Here is a 25,024-nt window from a genome sequence, read left to right as displayed (position 1 = left end):
AGTCACCTCTTGCACAGTTTTTTGGTATATATAAATGAGTGTACATTCTAAACTTTTATTGTCAATTTTTCTGTTGTAATTTTAAAATATTATAGTCTTTATGCTTCTAACAATGAAAACGTTTTCATGACATAAATCTGAGAATGTCTTAGCTGAAAAATTTATCTTTCTAGTTAAGGATATGATTATTCTCTTTCCCCCTTATTATTTAATTATTTAAGAAAAAGTCAAGGAAAGAAATCCATTTCAATAAAATAATGAAGAAATATAGATTAAAAAGCTGCCATTCCTCAATTTGTATTTTGAACTGCAAATCTTCTGAACTGTGAATGCTTTTATATTTTAAAAGTAATTTAACATCTAGTTACAAATGAAAAAAAATGACCAAACGATATCAAACTTCAGTAATTTGAATGCAACGATTTTGTCACTTATTTTGAAAATCATTCTCATCAGCACAAAAATAAAGTTTTAATGAAACCTCCACAGGAGGGCACTATAGTGTGACTCTGGTATAAATTGTAACTACAGCAACCCATTCTATCATTATCTGACCCTTGATTAAACACCTAAAATAGTGAGTCCTTCTCCTAAATTAGAAAATTCTACTTTTCAAAACTCAAGATAGGTAGATTTCACATGTGGCAAATTTTTTTCTTGGTTAAAGAAAAAAAAAGTATAGGTAATTTAATCTTTCTTTTGTGGCATACATTCAACATAAAATCTTATCATAAAATACAGCAAAATTGGTAAGATGCATGGTCTGGACGAACCTAAATCTAGAGAGGTTAAAATTATATTATATTGTAACAACTGGAATATTTTAGAACTCTCAGGCTAAGCAATCAAAACCAAAAGACACTACAATAGATAAATGCATTTACTACTTATTAGTGGTATGTATTTATAAATAGTATATGTAAATGATATATAAAATTGGTGTTACTTAAAAATGGTATACATTGCTTATAATGGTATGTCTAGCTAACTAGACAGGAGATAGGTAAATCTTAGCAAATGTAGAAATAGAATCAAAACATAAATACCAAAGCATTTCCAAACTGGTTCACCTCATCCCAGTAAGGATCTGCAAACGTTCGCTGTAATGATAAAGATGGAGATTTGGTCCAAATTAAGATTTTTAGAATGCCTCTGGTCCTAAATTTCAATTTCACAAGTGTATTTTCAAGTTGTTCTCCAGGAGATGACAATACCCTGATATTTTACTAGAGTTAAATCAATATAAAAGTAATTGTAATCTTGACAATTGCCAAGTGTCTTTGTGGGCCTTGCCTTATTATTCTGAGGACTAACAGAATGCTGTGCAAGTCCAAGAAAGCTTTATTGAATGGAAAGTTTCATTAAATTTAAAGAGCAACAAGAGCAGTGGTTATAGATGTAGTTCTATAACTTTACATAACAAATCTGTTTCCTTTAAAGAAATTACTTGTTTCATTACAGTTCTGCCAAAAAATGGCATTTAGATAAATCCTAATAATGAAGGGAAAGACTGGTAGAAAGCTGCAGTGATGAAAATCCCCGTATCGATGGGCTTAACTTTTGGGTGGTACATGTCCCTCTTTATAGTCTAATACTGAGAGCTGCAGTGTTCTGGGAATTTATAAATTGTTGAAGTGATGTAACCACAGTACGAGTCTTGACAGTTTTCTGAATCTGCATTCTATATTAGAAATGGATGGATGGCATCATATTTTCATACAAATGCAAAGCACTTACTTAAAACAGAGGAGTTTGCCAAACTTTTTATGGTTCACACCTGGGTTGAATAATTAAATTTGTTGGTAATTAAAATGCTAGTTCATCACTCCCCTGGGGACTCAAGGCAGACTGTTTTAATTTAAATATCTTTTCTTCTAGCTCATACTTACAGATTCTTTAGCCAATAAAGAATTCAGACAGTAGATTTAAAAGTAATAAAAAAATCAGAAAGTAAGGCTTGGATAATCGGTTTGCACATAATAAAAATTACTTTTATATATTACTCTTAAGTAAAATTGGCAAATTATATAGTCAGATACTTAAATAATAGAATCATATAAGATCAAGGTTTTCCTTTGCTTTTTTTTTTTTTTTTTTTTTTTTTTTTGCGGTATGCGGGCCTCTCACTGTTGTGGCCTCTCCCGTCGTGGAGCACAGGCTCCGGACGCGCAGGCTCAGCGGCCATGGCTCACGGGCCCAGCCGCTCCAAGGCATGTGGGATCCTCCTGGACCGGGGCACGAACCCGTGTCCCCTGCATCGGCAGGCGGACTCTCAACCACTGCGCCACCAGGGAAGCCCCTCCTTCGCTTTTTAAATCTGGAATCTAGCTAACCAGAACACAACTTACTGGATTTTTTGAAACTTCCATTTAAAATTTATTTCCAGCTTTACTGAGGTATACTTTTAAATACCAAAAATTGCATATATTTAATGAATACATTCTGATGAATTTTGACATATGCAAACACCTGTTATACCATCACTACAATCGAGGTAATAAACATATCCATCACCTCCAAAAGATTTCTTGTGTCTCCCTTGCTTCTTTTATTTATTTATTTATTTTTGTGGTAGCAAGATTTAGCATGAGCTCTATCCTCTTAACAAGTTTTAAGTGTACAATACCCTACTGCTAACTATAGGCACTACGTTGCACAGCAGATCTCCAGAATTTACTCATCTTGCACACCTGAAACATATCCATTGAACAACTCCCCACCTACCTCTCCCTTCATCCCTGGCAACTACCATTCTGTTCTCTCTCTGAGTCTATTTTATATACCTTATATAAGTGGAATCATTCAGTATTTGTCCTTCTGTGACTGGCTTATTTCACTTAGCATAATGTCCTCCAGGTCCATCCATATGTTGTTGCAAATGGTAAGATTTCCTTCTTTTTAAAGGCTGAATAATATTCCATTATATGTCTATACCACATTCCCTTTACCCATTCATTTGTTGATGTACATTTGGGTGGTTTCCATACATTGGCTATTGTGAATAATGCTACAATAAATATGGGAGTGCAGATATCTTGCTGAAATCCTGATTTCAATTCTTTTGGCTATATAATCAGAAGTGGGATTCCTGGGTCATATGGTAGTTCTATTTAAAAATTTTTGAAGGAACGTCCTTATTATCTGCTAAAGTGGCTGTGCCGTTTAACATTCCCACCAGCAGTATATAAAAGTTTCAATTTCTTCACATAAATAAATCTTGTTATTAAATTTTTAATAATAACCTTCCTAACAGGTGTGAGGTGACAGCTCAACGTGGTTTTGGTTTGCATTTCTCTGATGATTAGTGATGTTGAGCATCTTTCATATACCTGCTGTCCATTTGTATGTCTTCTTTGGAGAAATATCTGTTCAGGTTCCTTGCCCACTTTTAAATCAGGTTGATTTTTTTTTTCTATTTATAGGAGTTTCTTATATTGTAATTAACCCTTTATCAGATATATGATTTGCAAATATTTCCTCCCATTCCATAGGTTGCCTTTTCACTCTGTTTTGTTTCCTTTGCTGTGCAGAAGCTTTTCAGTTTGATGTAGTCCCACTTGTCTATTTTTGCTTTTTTGTCTATGCTTTTGGCATCATAGCCATGAAGTCACTGCCAGGATCAGTATCATTTCCCCTATGTTTTCTTGTAAGACTTTTACAGTTTCAGGTATTACATTTAGTCTTTAATCCACTTTGAGTTGATTTTTGTGTATGGTATAAGATAGGGGTCCAATTTCACCCATTTACTTGTAAATATCCAGTTTTCCCAACACCATTTGTTGAGACTATCCATTCTCAGTTGTGTATTTTTGGCACCCTTGTTGAAGATCAGTTGCCCATAAATGTGTGGGATTGTTTCAGTTGTAGTCAAATGACTTTACGTTAGTAACTTGAAAAAATGCAACTTCTGGGATCTATGTTAGGGGTGGGCCAAGTTTCTATTGACTTTTCCATTTCTTTCTCTTTCTCCTCCCTCCCTCCTCTTCATCTTTCCTCACTTTCTTTTTCATTTTTTATTTTTACCAAAGTCAGGAAGAGGTACTAATAAGATTTTTTCACAAAATCTAACGTCAAAAAAAAAAAAAAAGAAGCAAATTTTGGTTAACCAGAATGCTTCATTTCTTAAGTACTAATCAAAATTTTCCTGCGAAAATCAATTTAATTTCCAACTTTGACTCCAACAAAAATCAGTATTTTGAGGGTGACTGATGTTTCTATCTTAAAACAAGAATAATCAGAAGGGGAAATAAGACATTAAGTGAGTACTAGAAACCTCTACAATACAACAGGGAAAAGAGGAAGATAATGAGAAATTTATAACCCTGGATTTTATATGGGTTTCATCCTTAAGTGAATGAAATGACACACTGTGCTTCCTTGGGCAGAATTATGTAACAAAACCCAAAGAAAAGGGAGCCAGAACATGTGGAAGCAGATTCTCCTAATGGCCCACATCAACATTCTCAGTGTTTCCATGATTCAGACATTAAGATTTTTAAAATATTACATAGAACTTTGATCAAAATTGCTGTTTTACTTTATTTTTGAAGTAACTTCCAATTTTCACATAAGTTATAAAAATAATCCATAGAGTTCCTGTAGAACCACTGATAAAACCATCTGATTAAGCTGCAGACCAATGCTGCATTTCTCATCAGACTTCAATATGCTTTTAGGCACAATGACACTTTCCTATACAGCCAAAGAAAAGCTATTAAAATTAACTTTGATCTAATATTGCCATATAATCCCCAGACTGCAATAGAGTTTTGCCAGTTATCCTAATAATGTCATTTGTAGGTCCAGGATCCAATCCAGAAGCATGTTTTGTATTTAAGTGTTTCTTTAGTCTCTTGCAGTTTATAATAGAGTTCCTCAGTCTTTTCTTATTTTTCTTGAACTTGGACATTTTTGAAGAGCCTAGAACAGTAACTTTTAAGAATATTTTTCTTTTTCTTTTTAAATCTTATTTATTTAATTTGGCTGTGTTGGGTCTCCGGTGCTGCGCGTGGGTTTTCTCTAGTTGCGGCGAGCGGGGGCTGCTTTTCGTTGCGGGGTGCGGTCTTCTCATTGTGGTAGCTTCTCTTGTTGGGGAGCACGGGCTCTAGGCACACGGGCTTCAGTAGTTGTAGCATGTGGGCTCAGTAGTTGTGGTTCGCGGGCTCTAGAGCGCAGGCTCAGTAGTTGTGGCGCATGCGCTTAGTTGCTCTGAGGCATGTGGGATCTTCCCGGACCAGGGCTCAAACCCGTGTCTCCTGCATAGGCAGGTGGATTCTTAACCACTGCGCTACCGGAGAAGCCCCAAGAATATTTTTCTGATGTTCCTCATGATTTATGCATTTTTGACAGGAGTGCACCAGAACTGATGTTATATTCTTCTCATTACAGCATATCAGGAGGCAACAATGTTAATTTGCATTCTTTTAACATTAATGTTTATTATTTGGATGAGATAGTATCAGTTAAATTTCTCTGCTTTGAAGTTAATTATTCAGCATGTTGTGCTTATTTAATAAACAATTAGTAACAATTTTTATGGGAAGATACACTGAGACTATATATTCAGTTCCTTATCAAACTTACACCTTCAGTTTGAGCATTCTTTGTTCACTCACACCTAAATCAATTATTATTATTGTGATGATAGCTACCAAATAGTAATATTCTAACTTCATTATTCCTTTTGATTTATGAGTTGTCATTCCACTGATGTGTCCTATTTCCCCTCATACGTTTATTTTAAAAATTCATGCATTTATGACAGTAATGCTTCATGGATATGTATTTTACTCAAATAGTTACAGTCCATAACTATCATGGTTATTTTGATGTTCAAATTAGCTAGCAGACCATTCATTACTATCATAATTTATTTTTATGTTCCATTTGGCTAGCAGGTGACCCTTCAAGCTTGATCCTGTGTCCTTTGGACAAGGTCCCATCACTCATTGTATACTTCTTTGCTCTCTAGCACAATAACACGTCCCAGAACCACCGAATTTTTTCCTTCCCCATACCCAAGTCAGACGTTTCTCTGTGGAGCCTAGTTTCTTTTGTTGGGCAAAATGGGATTTAGAAACCAAGAGCTGATTGCTTACTGTGCTCATTGTCACTAAGGTATCACTGCTCTGGGTCCTCTCAGCAGACAACATTAGAAAAAAAAATTACATTACATTACACTATATTATTCTATATCTGTCTATCTCTCTAGCTAGCTAGCTATCCATCCATCCACCTATCTTAAAACCCATTAGTTCACACTGATAACTCCAACACCATGTGGCTTACTGTAGTCTTCCCCCTTTCTACTTATATACCTTCCTCTCCTATAGTGACAAAGCCCATTGTTCTTGATATATTTACTTATATTCTCCATGTCTTCCCCCACATGTAACCAATTTTCAAAGCTGTGTCAGTCAAAAATTCAACCCTAGATATATGCTGCCCTCCCTCTCTCCTCTTGCTCCCAGCCAGGCCCTAAGGAGGGGAATGGGAAGTAGACGAAGAAGAAGGAAGGAGGAGGTTAACAATCTTGGCTCTGGCCATCACAGTCCTCTATACTGAACTGAAACCTAGACCCTGGATAGACACACTATCTCTCCAGTCCCCTGCTGGGTGCGCTGGCCGAAGGTTAGCTTTGTCAAAAACTTCTGAAAATCCAAATTCTGAAGTAATCTTTTGGAGTCTCTTCTATATTAATTGAAATGATCAGGTTAGCTATATAAGCATATAGAAGAAAGTAATATTGTTGTATTCCCTTTATATTTTATAAAATGAATAAAAATATTATAGATTATTCTTTCTTTTTAATTGACAAGGGGATATCTAATAAATTCACTTATGAGGGTAGCCTTTTTTTTTTGCCCAGAAATCTGCAATCACCTGGTGACATTAAGTGCTGCTTTGTAAATACTGACAGGCCAATTGATACACTGGCAGATCCATCTCCTACTTCCGTATTTCAAGAAAGATATTTTTATTACCAAACATTTGAGAACTGATATGCCAATTGTTAAAGGTCTTGTAATATAAACATGAATAAGAGCTAAGTTTGTGTGTTTAAAACAACAAAAATAGAAAGAAAAATTTCAACAACACATTACAAGGCTTCCAGAGCTGAAAGGATCTAAAGAAATCAGAAAAACACAATACCCATATCTTCAGATGCATTCAAAAGCATGTTGAAACAAAGGAAGGTTGAAAAATGGTTTTAGTCCTATGACATTACAGTCTAAAAACATTGAGTGTGTGTGACCCACAGATTTTAAGGCTCTAGAAATAAAATTTAAGACCAATTCTGTAACAGATGCTAATGTAAATGATGCTTACAGGCATTGATAAAACACTCTGCCTTCCTTCCACTAACATATTCCATAATTATACTGTGATTTAAATAGTTTATATATAGAGAGATGAATGTGGAACAGGAGAAAAGTATTCATACATTAGCATTCAGAGTAAGTAATTCAAACATCTAATTGTTCCAGCTCAAGGAATATTTAAAAATATTACCAGTTAGGTGTTCAAAATTATTTTGGTTTATTTTTTATTGAGTCATGCTGATCATTTACAAAATTAGAAAACGTTCTTGATCATCATAGATGCACATTAGAGAAAATACAGGAAAGGAACAGAATGACACACAATTATCAGGAAAACATTTCTGCTTTTCTTTCATCCCAGATATACTCAAAAATCATTTTTTTAAAAAACTGAGCTTGTGCTATTTGAAGAGAGTTATGGATGAAAACAGACATTTCTAGTTTTTTTTTTTTTTTTGCTGGAGAGAAATGCTGTGTGTAAGGGGTTTGATTGTACATTCTTTGAACTCTAGAGCTCTTTTAGGTGCATTTTAATTAACTTGAAACAGTTTAAATCTCTTTCTTCAATATTCTGAGAACACCAATGAAAATCATAACTATTGTAAAAATTATTCTTGAGATTTATGCAATGGCCAATTTATACATCTTTCCCTTTTTAACTAGTGTAGAAACAAACCAAAACGGAGTCACTTATGTCAAGGACAAAATGGAGTCAGTCAACACAGGCGCAAAAATGAATCTTAACCTAACCTCACAGCTCTTCTTAGAAATTAGCAAAGGACACAAGCCTATATCCAAATACCAAGTCTGTTCATGCCATCTCTGGATTTTCTTGTTTCCTAACTCAGCTACCCTGATCCAAATAAGAAGACCACTAGGCAACAAATCAGCTGAAAAAGCCAAATAACTTATGTATTTTTCCCATAAAAATTCCTTAGTCTGTGAGCAACTCAGAACTCACTGTTCCTGTGGCCTTGAGTTTCCTGGCTTGCAGGTTGAAAACCCTGCAATAAACTCATCTTTCTGCTTTGTTTTATTCAGCATGCAGAGTTTGGTTTTTGAAACCAGAATGATTTGAAAATTTAGGATCTTTGAAAATTCCAGTTTTATTAGTATTGGTATAAATATTATGGTTTTAAAAAAACAGTTGCATAAGTCCAACTGGTTCAACTGAATAAATGTTTGCTGAGTATTTCCCTATGTTAAGAACTGTAGGAAAGTCAGTTAAATAAGTAAATGTCCTAACTTCATGGAGTGTATAATCTAACAGAAGGTAATAACTTAAAAATCTAATTTTAATTTATACAAGTGTCATAATGTGATGTGAGAGTTTAAAGGAAGTCATCCAATTCTGGGCAATCATACATGATTTCGTGAATAATAGTATTTTCTAAATATTGTAAGTAACATGGTCCCTGTCATAGTAATTTCCTCACCAATGAAAATGATTTTACTGCTTTTTGATCATAAAAATAAACAGAATCATCTTAAAAGAGATCAAGCAATATGAAATAGTAAAAACATTTTTAAAAAACTAAAATCACCAAAATCCCATAAACTATTAATATTTAGATAAACATTTTCCCAGATACTTTTCTATGTAATCAAATACGTACATAAAATAAAGCCATATCTTTTATATTGCTACATTTAATATTATACATGTGTATTCTATTTATTTTAAGAAATAGGATGATATGATATAGATATTTTGTAATCTTTCCTTGTCAATCTCATGTGAAAATTCATGAGCTCACCTTTTTTAATGGGTATGTAGTCTTAAATTGGATGGATGTGGCTTCCCTGGTGGTGCAGTGGTTGAGATTCCGCCTGCCAATGCAGGGGACATGGGTTCGAGCCCTGGTCTGGGAAGATCCCACATGCCACGGAGCAACTAAGCCCATGCGCCACAACTACTGAGCCTGCGCTCTACAGCCCGCGAGCCACAACTACTGACCTTGCCTGCCACAACTACTGAAGCCCGCGTGCCTAGAACCCGCACACCGCAACAAGAGAAGCCACCGCAGTGAGAAGCCTGCGCACCACAACAAAGAGTGGCCCCCACTCGCCACAACTAGAGAAAGCCTGCACGCAGCAATGAAGACCAAATGCAGCCAAAAATAAATAAATAAATAAATAAATTTATTAAAAAAAAATTGGATGGATGTACCAGTATGTGCTTAATCAATTCTTATTCAGGGACACGATTTTCCAATTTTCATGATTATAAAAAGCAACACTAGGAGGCAAATCCTCATAGATACATCTCTGCCCACACTGAATTATCTTCTTGGGATAAAGCCATAAAATTAGAATTACTGGGTCAAAGGGTATGTATTCTAAAATTTTGATACATTTTAACAAATTGCACTCTCGCAGAGTAGCAGTTTAGATTTCCAAAGTTTCTCACACATAGATAGGCTAACTCTCAGCATTGCCAATCCAATAAAGACAGGATGGTATCACATTATCTTGTCTGTATTTCTTTCATTATTAGTGAACCTCAATATATTTTTCATATATTTAGTGGCCATTTTGTTTCCTCTTTTATAAAATGCTGTTTGTGTCATTTATTTTACTGTTGGGATGCTTTTCTTATTGATTTATGGGATCCTTTGTTTAACATTTGTTAAAAATAACATTTCTTTTTGAAAAAAATTTCAAACTTGTTTTTGGTGTTAGCTTTCTGTTAAAATGTAATTTTGATGTTTTATAATTATCAATATTTTTCTTCATGATTTATGTGACATGCTCAGAAGGGCCTCCCCATCCAAAATTGTAAACAAAATTAGAAACGAGTTTGCTCATATTTGCATCTAGTTCTAGTATGGTTTAAGTTTTTAACTTTATATATTTTATTTATCTGGCATTTTCTTTGATGGAAGGAATAAGCTGGTGATGCGTATTTTTCCATTTTCTATATTTCAATCATTCACTTGAATGCCATCTTTATCATATATTAAAATCCTATATCTGCTCACAGCTCTTTCTAAACTCTTGGTTGTGTTACACTGATCTGTTGGCCTTTCTCAGATCCTCCATCATTGTTCTGGTAGGATACGTTTCTCCTCATTAACATCATAATTTTATTCTTCCAACTGGAAGGATAATTTTGTTATATTCTCTCTTGTCAGTCTACATAGCTCACCATAAGGGCACCCAGCCACAAATTTTAATAGGGTTTTGAGTGGCATTGCATTGCATTTAAACATTAAGAGCTTGAATTTTCACAATATTGAGTATTTCTATGAAAGAAGAAAGTATGTTTCTTCTTTTGTTCAAGGCTTCCTTTATGTTCTTCAATAATTTATAGTTTATGCATTTGGATTTATCATATTCTTTTGACTTTTTTCATGGCTATCTAAAACTTGTCTTATTTTTGTGATGGAGTTTTTATTCCAATACATTTTCTAATTATATTGTTTAAACGTAAAAATGCTATTGACTTTTATATTTTAATTTTTACTTGTCACCATACAGAATGCTACTTTTTTCTTGTTTTCAATTGATTCTCTTGGATTTTTCAGATAAATAGTTATACAATTTGCAGCCAATCATACTTTTGCCTTCTGATTTCCAATATTAATACTTCTTGGACTGAATTATGCCTCCCCCTGCCAAATTCATATGTTGAAGGTCTAAACCCCAATGTGACTGAGCTTGGAATAAGAAATTAAGGTTAAATGAGGTAATAAGCATGGGGCCCTCTTCCTATAGCATTAGTGTCCATATCAGAAGAGACACTAGAGCACTCCCTCTCCTTCTCTGCCATGTGAGGACACAGAGAGAAGGTGGCTGTCTGCAGGCCAGGAAGAGAGCTCTTAACAAAAAGTGAGCATCCTGGCACTCTGATCTTGGACTTCTAGCCTCCAGAACTGAGAGAAAATAAACTTCTATTGTTTAAGCCATGTGGAATTTTGTTATTGCAGCCCAAGCAGAATAATATACTTCTTATTTCATTCCCTTATTAGATTGGCTATAAGCCATAAAAATGGTAAATAATAGCAGGAGCCCTCATTTAAAAATTTTTTTTTATTGAAATATAGTTGATTAACAGTGTTGTGTTAGTTTCCAGTGTACAGCAAAGTGATTCATATATACATTCTTTTTGAGATTCTTTTCCATTATAGGTTATTATAAGATATTGAGTATAGTTCCCTGTGCTATATAGTAAGTCCTTGTTTGTTATCTATTTTATATATAGTAGTACGTATACTTTAATTTCATACTCCTAATTTATTCCCCCACCACCACCCAGGAACCCTCATCTTGTCACTATTTTTAATGGGAATGCTTGCAGTATTTTTTATCTTAGCTTTTGGTTTGGGAAATGCGTGCTTTAAAAATATTAGGTATCCTTCTACTCCTATTTTAATAACAGGTCCTATTAATAATATGTGTGAATATTAAATTTTATCAAATGCTTTTTAATATTTATCAAGAAGATAACATTTTTTCTTCTTGTCTATTAAGTGATGACGTGTCAAAGGACCATCCTTGCATTCCTGTAATAACTCTATTTGATCACAGTGTGTTATTCTTTTAAAGTATCACTGAATTCTACTTGATCAAATTTTACTTAGGTAACTTGCACCAATATTCATGAGTGAATTGATTTGTAGTTTTCTCTTTTAGATTACTTTTGACAAGATTTGGAATCATTATTTGCCTTCATAAAAAATATAAGCAGACTTTCTTCTTTCTCTACCCCTAGAAGAGTTTAAATACATGTCAACCTCTATCCCTTGAAGGTTAAAAAAATTTCATCTCTGAAGACTTCTGTTTTTAGTTTTCACCTTATAGTTATTAGTTGGTTTAGGCTTTCAATACTATCTTTTGTCTAATTTGATAATTTTTTCTTCCCTTTCAACCACATTTCTCTGTAGTGATCTATGGTCATTCCTGCTTTCGAATTCATATTTACTTTTGTATTGGTGCTTTAGTCCTTTATGTTTTTAAAATTTAGGCTACCTAATATTTTATCTAGTAAAGAGCAATTATTAATTCTACTGCTTTTCTTTTGAAGATTCATTAATTTCTGATTTTATTTTAAATAAATAAATTTATTTATTTTATTTGTTTATTTTTGGCTGTGTTGGGTCTTCATTGCTACACACGGGCTTTCTCTAAGTTGCATCGAGCGGGTGCAACTCTTTGTTGCAGTGTGCAGGCTTCTCGTTGCAGTGCTTCTCTTCTCGTGGAGCATGGGCTCTAGGCGCGTGGACTTCACTAGCTGTGGCACGTGGGCTAAATAGTGTGGCTCACGGGCTTTGCTGCTCTGCAGCATGTGGGATCTTCCTGGACCTGGGCTTGAACCCTTGCCCCCTGCATTAGCAGGCGGATTCTTAACCACTGCTCCACTGGGGAAGCCCTGCTTTTATCTTAATTAATGATTTTCTTCTGATTGTTTTGCTGTTACTGTTGTTTATTTCCTAAACCCTTGAGTAGAATGCTTTATTAATCTCTTGATTTTTTAATTGTTTCATATTAAAACAACTTTAAGATCCTGTGTAGAGCTTTGGTTGTGTCCCACAGGTTTGGCAATTAGTATTTGGATTGTTATTTTTCTAGCAATTTTGGTTTAGATTTAATCTTTGATTAGAATCATTCCAGAGAATTTCAACATTTGCAAACAGCTACTGTATTGTTTCTTTGTACATTTGTTTTTCATTCCTAATTTTAATGCATTATTGTCAGACAGTGTATTATGTACTATTTCTAATATAGAAATTTGTTGAGGTTTTCTTTGGGACTAAAATATTACCTTTAAAATTTTTGGTGATTTCTTAAATTAATATCTTTTCTGTAGACAAGAAATATAAAGAAATGAAGATTAAATATAAATATAATTTGTGTCTGTGTGTATGTACCACATGTTAATGCCCACCAGAGGCTCTCCGCCATTTAAGAACTAAACAACCAAGTAGACAGAATGACCCAGCCAGTTGACATCAACTAGCTTTTACCATCGATCTTCTCAGTGCCGGCATGATGGGCACATGGCTGGCCATTTTGACCTTATGTGTCAGGATCTGATGGATAATTCTCACTCTAGAGCTCTCTGATGGGTTGTCTGAAGTTTTGGAGCTCACTGTCTGCCTTGTTTTTCAGTGCCTTTCTCGGTCCAATCCTGCTTCATCTTCTTTCCCTTCACAGATGTTGATTCCCTAATAAAGATTTTGCACTCAAACTATCTCAGAACAATTACGGGGATACCCATATTGTGACCATGAACTCTTAATTCCTTAATTTTCTGCATCCAGTTGGATTTGGGCAAATGGAGCCACAAGCAGGATGTAAGAGAGAGGGCAAGGAGGAAAGAGAAGTCAGGGTATTTACTGCCCCATTCCCTATTGCTTTGTTATGGTTCTGGACTGCATTGTGCTTCCTTAAGACTTCAGCTCCAACTTTGTGGCTGCCCTTCCATGATTTCACTTCTCATTTCTAGTGACACCTTGCCCTTACCTTTCCTTGTCAGCCTTAGGGCTAGTATACTAGTGAGAAAGGATGAATTTGCTGCTGTCAAAAACTTACTCCCAAACCTCAGTGACTTACAACTACAATGGTTAATTATTGTTAATTATTGGTTGTGGTGCTGCTTCCTGATGTTCACTCTGGGATTCCGGTGATGGAGAAGCACAAACTGGCTTTAAGAGCTTCTTCCCACCTGTTTCATGACATTTCAGCTCATATTTTATTGGCTCAGACAGGTAATGGCCAAGTCTAATTTCAATGAAACAGGGAAGTATAAGCCTCCCCAGGTAGAAACAGAAATGGGTGAACAGTATTACAATCTGCCAAAGGCATTAATAATGCCTTCCCTGCTGTTGATTGTTAATAGGTGCTCACCAGGCTGTGGAGATTCTCATCCCTATGTAAATAGATCTTTAAGTTTTTTGAAGGTGTTGTCTGTTTCATGCCCAGAATTCTGATAAATACTGTGGTGTTCACTGAGTCTTTACCACTATTTCTGAAACTTCAACATAAGGTAGTTTTCCTTTCAGGAATAATAAAAATTACATTGTTTTATACTTTATTAATTAGTAATTTGGCCTTAATTTTATGCTCAACTGAATTCAATACTCACCAACCATCTTTCATCCTGTGACTTTGCCATTTGCCATTTCCGTAGTTTTTATTTGGATGATCCTCTATATCAGCTGGATTTTGTTGACAAATGGATTTTTCAAAAATGTTACCTGGACACCTGGGACATACGCTTCCTCAAACTTTGTATGTTTGAGCTGATTTCGTATTGTCTGGATGTTTGAATACCAGTTTGACTGAGTGTGCAATTCTAGAGTCAAATCTCTTTTCTCCCAAAACTCCATTGACATTATTCTACATTCCTTGGCATCTAAAACTGCTAAGGAGAATTATTAAGTCTGCGTTTGTTGGTTTCTACCTCTTCCTTTATTGGTGACTTATTTTTACTGCTTGAATGCTTTAAACTTGAAGTTCAATAACTTCACATGGAGATGTCTTGGGGTTTGTCATTCTTTACCTTTTCCTTCTAGGACATCGACACCTTTTGTTCTTCACCTTGCAGGACATTTGGTCCTGTCTAGAACATCCATAAGACATTTGGTCCATGCCTAAAGGTCCTTGAAATTTGATCTTATCCAAACATCCATGAGCATATTTTGTCCATGCCAAATGATCTGGACTAATTTCCTGTCTTCCTTCACTCCAGAAATGTTATTTCAACTTATCTTTAAATATTTTTTTTATTCCATTCATTCTGATATTTTCTTCAGATGTAGCAGTCCTATGTACATCAGATCTCCATTGCATCTCTTGGAATTCTTGTCTCTGTGTCCTTTCCCTCACATTTCTAGTGTGATTTTCTAAAGCTGGCTTTTGATGTCATGGATTGGTTTTTCTACAGTGTCATTTCTACTCTCCACTATTTCTAAATATTTTCCAGTTTTTCAGTGTCATCATTTTTTTCCCTCTTTAGAATATCTGTTTCCTTTTCATTCTGTTTTATGTCTTTAAATGACACGTGTTTCCTTAATCTGGGGGGAAGGGAGAACAAAGCATTAAGTTTAAACTTTTTTCTTTAGAGTAAATCTTCTTCATCTATCTTTACTGGGTCTATTTTTTTTCATTCCTTTTTCCCTCCCTCTCTTCCCTGTCTTCTTTCTTTCTTATCTACCTTCCTCCTTCCCTCCACCTCCTCCTTCTCTTCCTTTATTCTGATTTTTTTTGGTTGTTATTGTTAATTATAGATCCATTTTTTAAAAACTGCTTACTTATTTTTGATTGAGGGAATTTCTGTCTGATGCCCATTAATGTCCCCTCAAATCAGTAACTGGAAACTAAGGAGCAAATCACAAAACAGGATAAACTCCTAACACAGAGAAGCATCCTCCAGTTCAGGAGTTTAAGAAAAAGCTAGAGAAAAACATGGGAGGAAGGGTCTCATACCCTACAGCTTAATGTTTGCCCTAAGATAGCAACGCTTTTGATTAAAAGGACAAGTCAGAGATAACAGCCTGCTGCTTGAAGAAGCCATTTCCCAGCTACTGCCAATCGTGCTTATCATAGAACCTATGCTGAGTATTTTCTGGCTTTTCAAAGCTAACAACAACAAAAAAGTAGGAATCTTTAGATTTTCTGTCATATGTCACCTACAACTCTGTTCTGTGTTCATAAACTAGAGATTTTAGGCTAGGCTCTCAGTATCCTTTCTCAATGTGGTCTAAATAGAATTGTACCTAATAGTTGTTTGGTGGCATTATAGTTTTCTGTTTAGGCCTAACCTTTTTAAATTTAAGTTGGAAATCAAAGAAAGGAATCCTGTAAACATGCCTATATGTCATTACCTTTCCAAGAAGTCCATTATAACTTTTGTAATTTGTTTTATTAAGACCCAGGAAAGCAAAGATCAGACTTAATGTTTGGTTTAAGATACAGGAAGTCAGGGCTTTATTAATACTTCCTGAAACTCTGAGGCACTTAGAAGTAAATTATATATTGGAATTATTTTGCTCCATTAGTAAGTGTATCCAAAAGGTAATTTATTTAACCTAATGACTTTCTGTAAAATTAACAAAGTGTTTTCAAAGCATATTTATGAAATGAAAAGTAACTGATGAAAGTTTTTCATTGGCAGTTTTTCTGGACTTTTTATTATGAATTGGAAATCAATTTCTCAGCACCCAGAAGATATAGGCATTGGGTAGAAATTAACATGTTTTGTGAGAAACGTATCAGAGTAATCAAATTTATTTCCATGACAGAGTGACAAGCTGTTAGGTCTCATGAAATAACACCTGTATTTAATACTTTTCATTAGATAAACTTACAGGAGCTTTTCACAATGAACTGGTAAATATTTTGCTTTAAACTTACTTTTTTGAACTTTTTCCAGTCGACCGTCTACTTCATGAACTGACATGACCAACTTGATTCCCCACTTCGGAAATTAAAACACATGCACACACATACACATATATGCACACATATACACACGCAAATTCTGACCTTTGCTTCATGTTTAAATAATAATCTCTTTACGGAAAACCATGCTATTTTTATAACTTTCTTTAAACAAACCGAGGTTACTTTCACAAATAATTTGTAACTGTTTTAATTTAAATTTTGTTGATTGTTTTCCAGTGAATTGACTACTTTTTGAACTGAAATGAACAGCAGGCTTAGTTGCTGTGACACTGTGTAGCCCTAATCTGCCTCATGACCCTGACTTTGGAAACTAAAACACCTACACACATCATCGTGTTCATGGACACAAATACACACCCAAACTCTGACGTTTGCTTTATGTCAAAAATAATAATCTCTTTATGGAAAAATCATGCTGAATTTATGGCAAACAAGTAAGAAGATTTCATTCCAACTGTGCTTCGGGAAGAGTTTTCCTATGTTAAAACTCAGTAAAGTTCCCTTCAGTTCATTAAATACTCTCACAGTCAAGTTTGAAAATGGCTTCAAGTTGTTTATTGCACCAAGCTTGAACCACACAGACTAGCATCCATTTAGAGATTGTCATAATCTAGTCTACCTTACCCATTAAATTGTATTTTCCAACACTCTCCAATATGTAGCTTTGCTCAAGATGAATAGTCTCTTCCCTGTTATCTGGTTAAAAATGTAACAATTATCTTGTTTCCATGACCTTGTTCATACTGTTACTAATTTCCACTTTCTCAAATCTGGAATGTTCTTTGCTAACCTTTCTAAATTCTGCCCTTCTTGTAGGTCCACCTCAATTCCCAACTCCTCAAACAAAATTTTATTTTGCTGTTATATTTCACAGTGATTCCTCTCTTTCCTGACATTTTAATTTATTTTTAAACTAAAGCCTTCCTTTTAATTTCCTAAATATTTAGTTTTATCTTTTCAAATAGACTGTATATTCTCTGATGTCATGTACCATATTACACTTTTATTTTTCAGCAGTCATAAAGAGCATAGCACTGAACACATAATACTTTTTGGCTGTCAAACAAAGGTATCAGTAATGTGTTTACTTTTTTCTAATTATAATAGTAGACTATTACCCCTAGGTAGAACACAATTTTTTAAAACTAAATTATTGGGACTTCCCTGGTGGTGCAGTGGGTAAGAATCTGCCTGCCAATGCATGGGACATGGGTTTGAGCCCTGGTCCAGGAAGATCCCACATGCCATGGAGCAACTAAGCCCGTGTGCCACAACTACTGAGCCTGTGCTCTAGAGCCTGCGAGCCACAATTACTGGGTCCACATGCCACAACTACCGAAGCCTGTGTGCCTAGAGCCCATGCTCCGCAACAAGAGAAGCCACCACAATGAGAAGCCCACACACCACAACAAAGAGTAGCCCCCACTCGCTGCAACTAGAGAAAGCCCGTGCACAGCAACAAAGACCCAACGCAGCCAAAAATAAATAAATAAATTTATTTAAAAAAAAACCAAATTATTGTCAGGCTTTGCTTCTCCTGTATGGGTGGTTAAAGGGTTTAACATTATATTAAAAACTATTCTAAGGTAATTTGAAACCCTGGAAGTTCCAATAAGTCAGAAAATGGATGATTTTGTTTTCAAAAATTAGAATTAATGAGATAGATCATACTCCATATAAAAATGGGAAATGTAGATTCTAATCTGGGAGGAAAGATGCCCTTTTTTTTTCTAAAGTCATTTCTTGAGTATGTTCTTAGAGTCTGGCTTTCCTAATCATGTAGCCAACTTATGTCAGAATTTCAGAAGTCTTGGAACTGTTCGGGGTTATACAGGTTACATTTTCTTTTTCGGCCTCTTAGGTTTCCTTTGTTCTTCATTCCTTGGTTATTTCTTCCTTTTCTTCAAAACACTGTAGGGCAGGAGGATAAAGTTCTCAGAGCTGTGCCTGGCATATAGTTAAGAGCTGCATAAGCTTTAGTCATTGTGTTATGTGTTATTTTCTTTTATTTCTTTTATTATGACATCCCCTGCCCCCCAGCCTGTCACCAACATGAGCCTGGTAAAATATATACAAACATTACTTAGTGTCATTTTGCCTATTTGTATTTTAAAAATATAATTAAGGATAAGGAAGAAAGAGGCAAGCCAAATGCCCTCAGAAGTACCTAATATCGGCCTATTAGAAAGTTTAAATTTTATTCTAATCTTCCTCAATAAATGATTACTAATTATGTCACATGTGTAAAGCAATGTGGGGGAGGCACATATTATTCAGAAATAGATGCTGGTTATTTTCTACAATATGAATTTCTTCTTTAAGCAACTAGAAATAATGTTATTTAAAATGTAGAGGAGATAAGACTTACATAAATAATTCAAGGTTTAAAGTTAAAAGTGCCCCAAGAAAGGTACAGATAAAATGAGAGTTCATCTGTTTTATCTGGGGGAAATGGAAGAACTATTTTCAGTTTAGGGGGTTAATAATTCATAAAAGAGAGAGGATTTGAAATGAACTTTGATGACAGAGCTAGTTTTGGACAAGCATACATTTGAGGGAGGTGGGAAGATGTGATGGGTTATGGATGGCTGCAAATCCTCTGTCACTCGCTGCATTGAGAGGTGGAGTTTACTTCCCCTCCCTTTGGAATCCTAGCTGGTCCTGTGACTGCTTTCCCTAATGCGACATGGTCGAAGTGACACTGCCAGTTCTGAGCCTAACCTCCAAGTGGACTGGGCGCTTCCGCTTCCTTCTTCTTGCAGCCCTCACTTTTGGGATCCAAGGACCCTTCAGTGAGCCCAGCTAGCTACATGAGAGACTATGTGTAGAGACCATGTGGAGAGAGGTCAGCTTCCAGCAGTTTGCATTTTCCTGATGACTAATAAAGATGGACATACCTTTTCATTTGGATATCTTGTTTTGTGAAGTGTATGTTCAAATTTTTGCCCATTTTTTCCTATTGGTTTATCTGTCTCATATCTTACTGATTTGTAGTTCTTTATCTATTTGTGAATATGTCTTTTATCACATACATTTTATGACAAATATTCTCTCCCAATCTAAAGTTTTATCCTTTAAATTGTGTCTTTTGTTGAAAACAATTCCTTAATATTAATGTAGTACAGTTTATCAACATTTTCTTTTATGTTATTATTTTTTGTGACCTGTTTAAGGCCATGATGATATATTTTTGTTTTCTTCTATAAGCTTAAATGTTTTACCTTCATGTTCAGATCTACAATTCACTTGGAGTTGACCTTTGTTTATATTGTGAGCTAAGGTTCCAGATTCATTATTTTTCTTTCTTTTTTTAAAAATTATTTTTGGCTGCGTTGGGTCTTCGTTGCTGTGTACAGGCTTTCTCTAGTTGTGGTGAACGGGGGCTACTCTTTGTTGCGGCGTGCACGCTTTTCATTGCGGTGGCTTCTCTTGTTGCAGAGCATGGGCTCTAGGCACACGAGCTTCAGTAATTGCGGTGTGCAGGCTCGGTAGTTGTGGTGTGCGGGCTCTAGAGCACAGGCTCAGTAGTTGTGGTGCACTCAGTAGTTGTGAGCAACTGCTCAGTTGTTGAGCTAAGTTGTGAGCTTGTGCTCAGTAATTGCTCCGTGGCATGTGGGATCTTCCCGGACCAGGGCTCAAACCCATGTCTCCTGCATTGGCAGGCATATTCTTAACCACTACGCCACCAGGGAAGTCCTATTTTTCTTAAGGAATATACACTTCACCCAGCATCACTTATTGAAAAGACCATGTTTCCCCCTCTGCACTGTATTGCCATCTTTGTCAAAAAGCAAATGACCTTGAAAGTATGGTTCCCTTCTTGTACTTTTTAATTCTCTTCTAGTGGTCTATTTGTCCATCATTAAGTCAAACACAAGTTGTTTTAATTACTGTAGATTTATAAATCTTGAAACATGGTAGTATTAACCCTTCAATTTTGTTCTTCAAGATTGTTTCAGTTCTTTTTTCCTTTTGAGATTCTTTATACATTTTAGAATCAGATTATCAATTACATGTACAAAACCTGCTGGAACCCTTAATGAGATCACCTTGAATATGTAGATAAATTTGGAGAGAACTGATATCTTTATTATATTGAGTCCTCCAGTCCATGGCCATTGTATATTCCTCCATTTGTTTATATATTCTTTTAATTTCATTCCATAATGTTTTGCAGTCTTCTATGTATATATGCTTTACAAACTTCCAGTTTGATATCTCATGCTTTTTGATGCTATTATAAATGTTGTCATTTTACTAAGTTTTATTTCCTAATTATTTCTTGATGATATACAGAAAAACATATTTTGTATATTGGTCACATGTCCATTGATTTACAAAATTATTTTATAAGTTGCAATAATTCTTCTGTACATTCTACATATACAACTGGGTCATCAAATGTGAAAATAAGAGTTTTAAATCTTACTTTCCTATTTCTATACCCTCAACTTTTCCCTGCCTTATTGCACTGGCTAGGATTGGCAGCATATCCTGAATAGAAGTAATGAGAGGAGACATCCTTATTCCCATTCTCAGGAGGAAAGGTTTCAATATTTGACCATTAATTATGATGATTATGACCATTAATTCTTCTATTCCAGATTTGTTAACAGATTTTATAATGACTGGGTGTCAGATTTATGAAATGATGGTTCTGCTTCTAATGAGAAGATCATATGATTGCCCTCCTCTAGTTTAATGTGGTAAATTTCACTGATTCTCAAATATTAAACAAACCTTGCATTCTTGAAATAAACAACTTGCTCATTGTGTACTATCTTTTCATATATCATTGGATTTGATTTGTTAACAAATTACTTAGAATTTTTGTGTGTATGTTCATAAGGGAGATACATCAAGAATTTTCCTTTCTTGTAATGTCCTTGTTAGGTTTAAGTATGTTGATCTTTTTCTGAACTCAGAAAGTTCATATAAGATTAGTTTTATTTCTTTCTTAAACATGAAGATACCTGGCCTTGGAAATGTTCCTGTGGAAACTATTTTAAGTTAATTACAAAAATATTTTAATTAAATTCAATTTCTTTGATATAGAGCTATTAGAATTTTCCAAATTTTGTCATTTTATCTAGTATGAAAATTTAGGTTTAATGTTGTTTATATTGTCTTATTATCTTTTTTAATATCTATATGATCTTCAGAGATGCTCAATTTATTACTGACATTGTATTTTGTGCCATCTCTCTCTTTTATTTTTCTTAGTATTGCTAGGAGATTATCAATTTTATTAGTTTTTCTAAAGAATTACCTCATAGATTTCTTAATTTTCTCTACTGGTTGTATATTTTCTATTTCATTAATTTCTGCTCTTAGTTTTTTTACTTCCTTGCTTATCCTTCCTTTGAGTGTAATTTGGTATTTTAAATTTTTATTTCTTTAACTTGGTCTCTGGCTCAGCCGTCTGGGAGCCTTCTGCAAGCATCCATAAAACAGTGACAGCTAACTTGTAAAGTATGTAAAATTTCAGTCCTTTAACAGATCTTGACAATACTATTCCCTTATTATGCTTTCAATATTTGTAGAAATTTTAGTGATGTAACCTCTATTATTGTTGATATTGGTAATTTTGTCTTCTCTTTTTTCTCTGCTCAGTCTTGATACAGATTTATCCATTTTTATTGACCTTTTAAATAACAGCTCAGCCTTTTTTGTTTTGTTTTGTTTTATTGGTTTCTGTTCCTGATTACTGGTTTTCTTCTGTTTCTTTTATGCTTAATCTTCTCTTCTTTGCTAGTTCCTTAAGGTGGAAGTTGAGGTCAGAGATGTAGGACTTTTTGTTTAATGCTGTAAATCTCCCTGTAAATACTGCTTTAGCTCTATCCTACAAATTTTGATTTTGTTTTCATTTTCTTTTCATTCAAAATACTTTTAAAATTCCTTTTTGATGTTTCCTTGATCCATGGGTTATACTGAGAACTGTGTTACTGAGTTTATACATATTTGGATATTTCTCTTACTGATTTCTAATTTAATTCAATTATAATCAGAAGACATATTTTGTATAATTGGAATCCTTTGAAATTAGTGAGACTTGTTTATAGTCCAGAAATGGACTACCTTGTAAATATTCTTTGTACTTTTTTTTTTTTTTTTTGCGGTACATGGGCCTCTCCCTGTTGTGGTCTCTCTCGTTGCAGAGCACAGGCTCCGGATGCGCAGGCTCAGCGGCCATGGCTCATGGGCCCAGCCGCTCCGTGGAATGTGGGATCTTCCCAGACTGGGGCACGAACCCGTGTCCCCTGCATCGGCAGGCAGACTCTCAACCACTGTGCCACCAGGGAAGCCCTCTTTGTGTACTTTTAAAAGAAATGTTTTCTGTGTTCAATTATGTCAAGCTATTTCATAATATTGTTCAAGTCTTCTATATTTTTACCAACTTAGTTTTCTTGGTGTTGAAATCTCTCACTATAATTGTGAATTTATGTTTCTCCTTATAGGTCTATTCGTTTTTGTTTCATGTATCTTTTGTTAATAAATTTTAAATTAAAAATTTTTAAATTTATTTATTTTTGGCTGTGTTGGGTCTTTGTTGCTGTGCGTAGGTTTTCTCTAGTTGAGGAGAATGGGGGTTACACGCAGTGAGTGTGCTTCTAATTGCGGTGGCTTCTCTTGTTGTGGAGCACGGGCTCTAGGTGTGCAGGCTTTAGTAGTTGTGGCTCGCAGGCTCAGTAGTTGTGGCGCATGGGCTTAGTTGCTCTGTGGCATGTGGGATCTTCCGGGATCTTCCTGGACCAGGGATCGAACCTGAGTCCCCTGCATTGGCAGGTGGATTCTTAACCAACTGCGCCACCAGGGAAGTCCCTGTTTCATGTATTTTGAATCCCTATTAGGCACATAAATATTTAGGATTGTCTGTCCTCTTGAATTGACTTCTGTATCATTATGAAATGATCTTCTTTCTCACTGGTCAATTCCTTGCTCTGACCTCTGTTTTATCTGATATTTACAAAGCCATTCCTCCTTGCTTTTCATTATTTTTAGCATGGTATATATATTTTCCATCTTTTTACTTTTAACCTATACGTGTCTTTATATTCAAGGTGTGTTCCTTGTAGGCATCATATAGTTGGCAACTTTATGATCTTTGCCTTTTATTTGGGTTGTTACATTTAGTGTGATAATTCATATAGTTAGGTTTACATTTCCATTTAATGTGAAAACTGATATTGTTTAGATCTACCATCTGGCTATTTGTTTCTATTTGTCCTGTAATTCCTTTGTTCTCTTTTTCTCCTTTTTCTATCTTCTTTTGGATTAATTGAGTATATTTTTATTTCATTTCATCTCCTCTGCTTGCTTATTAGCTATAATTTTTTGGTGTGTTTTTGGCAGTTGATTTAGTGTTTAACAGTACACACCCTTAATCCAGTCTACCCTAAGTGATACTGTACCACTTCATGTACAGAAACTTAGAGCAGTATATACTTCCATCTCTCCCTTCTTGGCCTTTGTGCTATTGTTGTCATATATTCTAGTTTCTTTATATGCTATAAATCCAAGAATACATTGTTTTTATTTTTTCTCAAAACAGTCAAATGTTTAAATTTTTAAAAAATTATTGTATATTGACTCACATATTTACCCTTCCAGTGCTTTCATTCCTTTGCATAAATCCAGATTTCCATTTGGTATCATTTCCCTCTGCCTGAAAGACTCCCCTTAACATTTCTTGTAATGAAGGTCTGCTCATGATGGATTTTTAAGCTTTTGTATATCTGGAAAATATTTATTTCACCACCAGTTTTGAAAGATATCTTCACTGGATATAGAAGTTTAGGTTGATAGTTTATTTTCTTTTAGTGCTTCACTGCCTTCTGGTTTGCAATGTTTCCAAGGAGAACTCTGTTCTCATTCTTACCTTTGTTCCTCTGTGAGAAACAAAGATAATATGTTTTTATTCTCTGACTGCTTTTAAAAAGATTTCTCTTTATCACTAATTTTTAGCAATTTGATGTATCATAGATTAATTTTCTTTATGTGCCTTGTGTTTGAAGTTTGCTGAGTTTCTTGGATCTGTGAGTTTATAGTTTTCAGGAAATTTGGATAAAAATTTGCAACTATTTCTTCAAATACTTTCCCTCCTCCTCCCTTTCTCTTTCTAGGAATCCAATTACACATATACTGGGCCTCCTGAAGTTATCCCACAGCTCAATGACTTGTTTTATCTTTCTCCAGACAAGTATAGAGTAGGAGCAGAACACCTCAATCCAATTATGGACTAGAAAATCATGGGTCTGGTTTTCAAACATTGTGAGGCTAAGTGTACCTTTAAT

The 25,024-nt window shown here is 34.9% G+C and overlaps 1 protein-coding gene across 12 annotated transcripts in view; it reads right to left on the bottom strand.

The window, feature by feature from the left end:
* Positions 1-25,024, bottom strand: part of CABCOCO1 (ciliary associated calcium binding coiled-coil 1) — a 168,745-nt gene that overhangs the window by 73,794 nt on the left and 69,927 nt on the right. For 3 of the 12 annotated variants that reach the window (XR_009536121.1, XM_060126472.1, XM_060126469.1), the window contains one exon: positions 1,047-1,100. The exons of the other annotated variants lie outside the window; for them this stretch is intronic. Coding sequence is in view for 2 of the 3 variants with exons in the window: in XM_060126472.1 (XP_059982455.1) it covers positions 1,047-1,100 (54 nt within the window). In the remaining variant the exon portion in view is untranslated. The remainder of the gene's footprint in view (positions 1-1,046; positions 1,101-25,024) is intronic. 12 annotated transcript variants of the gene reach the window in all.

The sequence above is a fragment of the Lagenorhynchus albirostris genome, chromosome 16 (genome assembly GCF_949774975.1).
Source record: "Lagenorhynchus albirostris chromosome 16, mLagAlb1.1, whole genome shotgun sequence".
Taxonomy (NCBI): Eukaryota; Metazoa; Chordata; class Mammalia; order Artiodactyla; family Delphinidae; genus Lagenorhynchus; species Lagenorhynchus albirostris.
This window is presented reverse-complemented; position numbering and strand designations above follow the sequence as displayed.